The sequence below is a fragment of the Sinocyclocheilus anshuiensis genome, unplaced genomic scaffold (genome assembly GCF_001515605.1).
Source record: "Sinocyclocheilus anshuiensis isolate Anshui unplaced genomic scaffold, SAMN03320099.WGS_v1.1 scaffold283, whole genome shotgun sequence".
Taxonomy (NCBI): Eukaryota; Metazoa; Chordata; class Actinopteri; order Cypriniformes; family Cyprinidae; genus Sinocyclocheilus; species Sinocyclocheilus anshuiensis.
The window spans coordinates 791,002-798,382 of NW_015549605.1; the positions used below are offsets into that span (position 1 = coordinate 791,002).

Genomic DNA, 7,381 nt, shown 5'->3' on the forward strand with positions numbered 1-7,381 from the left:
GGTTTTTTTTTTTTTTTTTTTTTGAGTGTGTGCAGGGTGTGCAAATCAGTTTAAATGTACAGTTGATGAAACACATCAAATATGTATTATTATGCAGTTAGATGCTGCATGGAGTTACAAAGTGTCAGAACAACCTTCAATGAAAAACAGAGGTCTGAATGTTAAAAAGCACCATGTAGAACTATTTTACATTTTATGCATGATGAGTATTTTAATTTAGCTTTGATTAAAATTTACATTTTATGCATGATGAGTATTTTAATTTAGCTTTGATTAATTTGGCACTAAAATATGATTAATGATTGTATTAAATGAGTTTAAAGGCATATTGTACCTAGAGGCTATGGATTATTTGATTATAATAGCCTACATAAGGCAGACCGGCGCTAGTTTAGACTTTGTGCCATAAGACTTTCGACTCAAAAGCTTATTGTTACAGAGATATAGCCTTATCACAGTGATCCTCAAATCTGGCTCGCAAGATCTACTTTCCTGCAGAGTTTAGCTCCAACCCTATAATCAAACAAACCTACCTGTGATTTTCTAATGATCCTGAAGACATTGATTAGCAAACTCAGGTGTGTTTGATTAGGGTTGGAGCTGAACTCTGCAGGAAAGTGGATCTCGCGAGCCAGATTTGAGGACCACTGCCTTATCATGTAAAGAATGATGGCATTATTTCAATCCCTGTTTACAAACCGGTTTCTGACCTCAGGTCACAGTGCTGTCAAATGTCACACCCTGGAAGCTTGTATCATTTGACATGCATACACTCTCTCTGTGTGTGGTTTAAACATTTTATGAAAATATTACAAACATCTAACACAAAGTTATGCTATAGAATAGTCATACGACTGTACTCATTACAATAACACACTGTGAGATATTATGGGTCTGTACGGAACTGTATATGTGTAACAGTAAGACAGAATGAGTTCTTGTAATTCACAGTGTTTTCTCCTGTGGTGAACTGTGACTAAACCATATACAGGCATATGGTTCAGTATTACTGGAAAAAATAAGACCTCCATGGGCACCCCTGTTTTATGTGTCATACAAAAACATAAATTCTAAAGAAAAGAAACCTCTGACATGCAAAACCCAGAAATAGAAGAGGTTCATATACTTACAATGAAGTCACAGGCATGACTCAGAACCTCAGCACGCTTTGATGAGAACTGACAAATAAAACAAATGTGAATGTCAGAAGAAAGACTAGATAAATGAAGGGGGACATCTGTTCATCATTTAGTGAAAGCCATGGATATCAACTCACCTTATGATTCAACAACAGCCAGAAACAAAAACGAGCTAAAAGCAGTTCACTGATCTGACAGAAATAAACGAGCACATATATTGAATCGTGATGCTCTGGATAAACTACTTTATTGGTTGCTGTTCATTTACAAAATATACATGGTTACCAAAATACTTCAAATTTCATTATTTTTTTTTAATAAATGCCTTTTAAGGCAAGACAACATGTAAACATGTCAAAGACACTGTACAGAACAGTTACAATTACACAACCACATACAGTACAGACACACAGCAGCATCGCCACAACGCCACATACCAACATCTCCATACATCTACCACCCTCCGGCATCCAGTAAAGCGCCAAATGCATTTCTAATGAATTTGTTAGTCTGTACAATTTGCAATTCTCTCAAAAACCAAAAGATTGTAATTACAAGATAAACAGAACAGAAGAGAGAACCAGACTGGAGAATGGACTTAAAGGAATAGTTCACCTAAAAATGATGTGGATGAGTTTGTTTGTTTTTTCATCTGAAAGGATTTGGAGAAATTTAGCACTACATTACTTGCTCACCATTGGATCCTCTGCAGTGAATGGATGGAGTCCAAACAGCTGATGAACACACAGCTTTTTACTTCACAAGACCATAACTGATCGACTACAGTCGCACTTTTGGATTATTGTCATGTTTTTATCAGCCGTTTGGACTCTAATTCTGACGGCACCCATTCACTGCAGATTATCGATAGGTGAGCAAGTGATGTAATGTTACATTTCTCCAAATCTGAAGAAACAAACTCTACATCTTGGATGGCCTGAGCCCTGATGGTGAATACATTTTTGGGGGAACTATTCCTTTAAATTAAAGACAACATGACATTCAAAATTCATTGATAAAGTGAATAATTTTATGTAATAGTTCATAATAAGGTCCATTTGGAGAAAGCCTGGGCTTTCCAAAAGTTGATATTTACTCTGATTGCATATTTGGAAATATTCTGGACAATTTCAAATCATAATGGTGTCATCCACAGCAAAAGTGAACAGAAAAAAAAATAATTTAAAGAGGACATAAATTACACTGTTCTTCATCTTCAAGACAAAACAAAAGCAAAAAGTTTAAAAACTTGGTAAATTTGGATTTGGACAAAACATGCAAACTCTAATCTTACGAAATTGTCACAGGAGCTAAAATTTACCACTGGTTTCTATCACTCAGCATGCAAAATCTACTTCCACAGACATGCAAATATACAATCTCTACATATCACATCATTTACAAGTGCTGAGTGGAAGAGTAAAATAAATTCGCTCCTTCCGATGTGAAAGTTTTCATATTCCATTTCATCAATGTAACAAACCTTCCAATGCTGTGCAGTACAAATAGCACGTTTATTTCAAAGACAAATCACTGTGTAGCATGCACTGTCTCATAGAATATCAGCTGACCATTGAAACATTGAACATTCAGTTGTGCTACCACTGAGTTCTGAGTCTATCAACGGGATAGCAGAAAACGGCACTGGAACAACCTTGGGATACTGCAGATATTCCCAAACACTCAACAACAACTAATGGCAGGTCTTAAAACCACACTACAAAGATCACTGCGACAGCGCTAGTCAGCCGTCTACAAGCACATATGTCTACTATGATTTAGTCACTTTGATAAGAAGTCTACTTAGTGCGGTTTGTTGAAAATGACACCAAAAGACATCAGGTGAAGACAACTTGTGTGTATACCAGAAACGATTATATAGCAATAGATACTGTAAGTATAAAGTCATAGATTCTGTTCATAACAATAGTACCTTAAGGCTTAACGCATTCATTTACTAGAATCATTACATGGATATGAGTTCAGTGACACTATTATTAATCTTCATTAAGGAAGGTACGTCTGTAATAATCCCCATCCACACAAAGACTTCAAATTGTGATCTCTGATGTAAAAAGCTACATATAAGTACATATTTCTCCGTTTTAAACGTCTTTAGTGAAATATACATAATTTAAGACAAGTTTCTTACCATTATAACTTTTTTGGTGAAAGGCAGTATGGAAGTTTCTGCTTCTAGCACTATTATTAGCTAGATAATCAATTCATGCTATTTATTTATGCTACAGTTTTGAATTGCATTGTAAGAAACATCTTTGTTATGGTTTTCTGTAAGGGTTTATGACAGTAGTTCTCAACTGGTTTTTACATTAACATCAAGTGGCAACCAAATACACTAAAAAAAATTTGTATTTAAAAATAATGTCAAAAATGTATATTAGCATGGACTGCATCGGTCCAATGATATGCATGATATGATTTGGGATGATTTACTGACTACAAAAGATATGCATTTCAGGTCTTAATGTGCATTTTTATAAGCTTTTTCATTTTGCTACAGTATTTTAACTTTATTTTAGGATTGTTTTTCCTGAAATAAATGACCTGCAATTTATTTTTGGGTCCCGGCACCAGTTGAGAACCACCAGTTCATGACATTTTGTTCTTTCTTTAAAAATGTTCCAACTCTGTCAGCTTCCTTGCAGAGAAGAGATTGTATAGACATACAGTATAAGTCGTCTGTGTTTTGTCATTGCAAGCATGCAAAAAAAAAAACAACAGCAAATAATCATCAGTGCATCGTGGAATTTTCAGTAGATCTGTGCTTGTTCATTACATTGATTTCTCTTTTAGCTTATACATTATTCAATGCTTTTATAAAAATATCTATCACTCTTTAGCATCAATTAACAATCTACACACAAAATCAATCTACAAATTTCTTGGAATAAACAATTCAGATACAAAAATATCTGTAAGTTTAAAATAAGCACGGTTACCTGCTGGAATAACCTTAACCCATCTGGAGTCTTCAAACTCTGGATTTTTTTCACCAAAATTAATGTAAAAATGACAAATAGTATGCATCACGTGAGTATTCTCCTTTGCTAGCATATAGAGAAGTACTGTACAGTTAACTACAGAGCTTTTGAGTTAGAAACCAAAGAGAACATGCCATGGTCTAAAGTGAAAGTAGTTCTCGGTTACTGAACCTAAACACAAACAATTCTGACAGTATTGAGACTTCGGTACGTAATTATTCAAAATGGGAAGATCCAGGAAGATTAAATAAGTACTGCATGCTCCTACCTAATCGAAAAGCAATGAAGCACAAAGCAATACGCTGCATCCAAAGCATTGTTGATGAAGAATGGTGTCCTCTTCGGTCCCCAAGAGATCAGGAATCTGTTTACAGAGGTAAAATGTGCAAATGTTCTATTGTAAAGTGATAAGGCAAAGTTTTGGGAAAGAAAAAACAACTGATGAAATGGAAAGCGGGGAGTCAGACCAATCAGAAGCTCTTGGAGTCGTCCTCCATTCTGACCATTTAAATACCCACAGCATGGCGTCAGTGTCTGTAGCACTGCTGGTCGAAACGGATATGATTGTCTACAAAAGCAGAGCAAAGCAGTTGAAACGGCAAACAACCAGCATCACAATGCACACCAAAAAGCTCCAAGTTTGGAAGCGATGTGTTATAGTGGTCCCGTATGTCCCAGGTGAGTGATGGTTTTCAGTTCCCATTGGTGGATAAGTGTGGTCGCGGTGATAGAATTGTGTACCACGGGCAGAGTGGGATGATGAGGTCACTTCCTGTCCAGCACTCAGGCCAGAGCTCTGGTGAAACTGGGAATGAGAAGAACTGCTGCTGCTGCCACCGCAACAACCAACACCAGGTTCCAGTCTCCCTCACTCTCCTGAGGTCAATGAGAGGAAGAGAATGACATCAGAGGGCAAAGGTCAAGAGAAGCAATATTTAAATTTTTTTATTTTTACTCTTATTTATTCTTTGTTAATATTATAATTATAGGACAGAACTTTGATACTAGCGGTTTAATAGTTATTGGCCATATACATTTACTTTTTGATATTATATATATATACAGGTGCATCTCAATAAATTAGAATGTCGTGGAAAAGTTCATTTATTTCAGTAATTCAACTCATATATATATATAAAGACAAAATTAAAATCAAAATTATATTATTAAAAAAATCCAAAATTGTATACATTATATATTAATTATATTAGCCATATATTGGTCAATTACACTAGCCATATATATTTTACTTTTGATATTTTGAAATTTTATTGATTTATTATTTAGATTTTTACCTCTGAGATATACAGTACATAAGGTCAAGAGAAGTCATAAAATTGTTGATATTTTTGCTCTTGTATTATTCTCCTTTATAATTGATAATATTACTCATATTAGTCATACATTTTAATTTTGATATTTTAATGATATAACATTTTGATTGTATCTCTGAGCTTTTTTAATGAATAATTTTGCATAAGATAGATAGATAGATAGATAGATAGATAGAAAAATCCATGTACTTTAAAATCCATGTACTTTTTTTTTTTGTTTTTTTTCATGTTTTTTTGATGTTCACATTTCATCTTGGCATTCACCAAACTGAAACTGGTACAAACTCACAAATTTCAATGAAACTGAAACACAAACCTGGGGCCGGCTGCATAAACTGTTTAGATTAGTCTTAAAAAGTTAGTCACCTAATTTGTTTTCTTCAAGACTGGTCATAACTTTTTTAATTCAGTTATGAAAAGGTAGATTGTTCTTATTTGTATTGGAAAAGTAAGACTGATTACCACTTGGCAACTGCTAGTTCGTCAAACTAGTTCTTAAGACACAGTCTTAACATGGTGGCTAAGTTTATGCAACTGGCCCCAGAGTTTCACAATCTTTCTCTGGCTAGAAGACAGTGAATGAGGCTACAGAGCTGATGTGGTTTTAATGAACCTTCTGAGGACTTGTTGTTTATTTCCAGTCATCTTCTGTAATAGCGCTGGGCTTGAGAGCTATATACCCATCCAGAAATGTGGAGAGATACAAAGCCAAGAGCAATGACCCAGTAAATACTCCAATCACTGTCGCACACATTCTCTTTTACATACTCTATTACTCTCTCTCCATCTGGTGTTGTGAGATTGGCAGTGGAAACCACATGACTGTCCAGCAGAATCAAAGAACTGTGTAAGTCTGTGTGCGTGTGGCTTCAGTCGGCCCCGCTGGGCAGCAGAACTGTTGAAATCAGAGTTGTGTCATGCATTTGGCTGAGATAATAACATTCGGAAATCTCAGAGAATGTCTGAATATGACTTGATTTTTGATGGTGCCAAACTTCCTGACTGAAGAACATAAGAAATGTCTATGATGCAGAAATTCTTCTGTCCAAACTACAAAAGCACAATCTAATTTGGCAATGTTCTAAAAACAAGTAAACTCCCTTTGGGAACGGGATGTTTTTTATGCTTTTTCTGTAAACAGGACTACGTTTACTCAAAGAATTGACCCATTTTTAATGTACTCCATCCTGAATGAGGGTTTCTGTTTTGTTTAGGGAGGGTTTAAACCTCTGAAAAGACAGGAATAAATGCAACTATATGGTTTTTCAGAGTAGATAACTGGAAAACTGTTTGTGAAACAATGTGCACATCCATAAAAGGCCCTCGTAAGGAATCAGGCACTGTGTCCAATGGGCAAACAGGCTTGTTTGGCATGACAGTTATGACCATTCATTATAGCTTATAAAAAGTGACATTTTGACCAGGATAAAGAAGAGTTTCACAGTACAGGAGGGACAAAATGCTTGTCTCTGGACTCTTAGAGAAAGAAAAGGCAAACCCATACCTTTCCCCCTTTAGGACAAGAGCTCCTTGCAGCAGCACCATATCAGGCCCATTATTACAACCATTCCTATGAAGGGTATGGAGAGAATAGGGCACTCAGACGAAGGAGTGGAGCTCTGAGGAAAAACACAGGGGGTGCAGGGATGGAGAGAGGAAGAGGAGGAAGAGGTGGTGAGAGAAAAAAAAAGAAAAAAATGACAGACACTCAAAATAAGATCATGATTACACATGGGAGGTTTGTGCACATGTGGAAATACAGGTAAATAAAACATGGAAAATAAAAAAGTAATAGAGAGAAAGAATGAAGAGTGTGAGGATGAAAGGGAGAGAACACAACCAGATAGATAGATAGATAGATAGACAGATAGACAGACAGACAGACATACAGACAGACAGGCAGGCA

The 7,381-nt window shown here is 35.8% G+C and overlaps 1 protein-coding gene across 4 annotated transcripts in view; it reads right to left on the minus strand.

Annotated features, from left to right (window-relative positions):
• Positions 1 to 2,076: 2,076 nt before the first annotated feature.
• Positions 2,077 to 7,381, minus strand: part of LOC107658806 (coiled-coil domain-containing protein 136-like) — a 33,738-nt gene continuing 28,433 nt past the window's right edge. For 2 of the 4 annotated variants that reach the window (XM_016447454.1, XM_016447455.1), the window contains exons 9-10: positions 6,980 to 7,094; positions 4,942 to 5,017 (exon numbers count right to left, since the gene is read on the minus strand). In XM_016447454.1, coding sequence (XP_016302940.1) covers positions 6,990 to 7,094 — 105 coding nt within the window. In that variant the 3' untranslated portion in view covers positions 4,942 to 5,017; positions 6,980 to 6,989. Of the gene's footprint in view, positions 5,018 to 6,979; positions 7,095 to 7,381 lie in introns of all 4 variants that reach the window. The other 2 variants (XR_001630833.1, XM_016447456.1) reach the window with 2 other exon arrangements.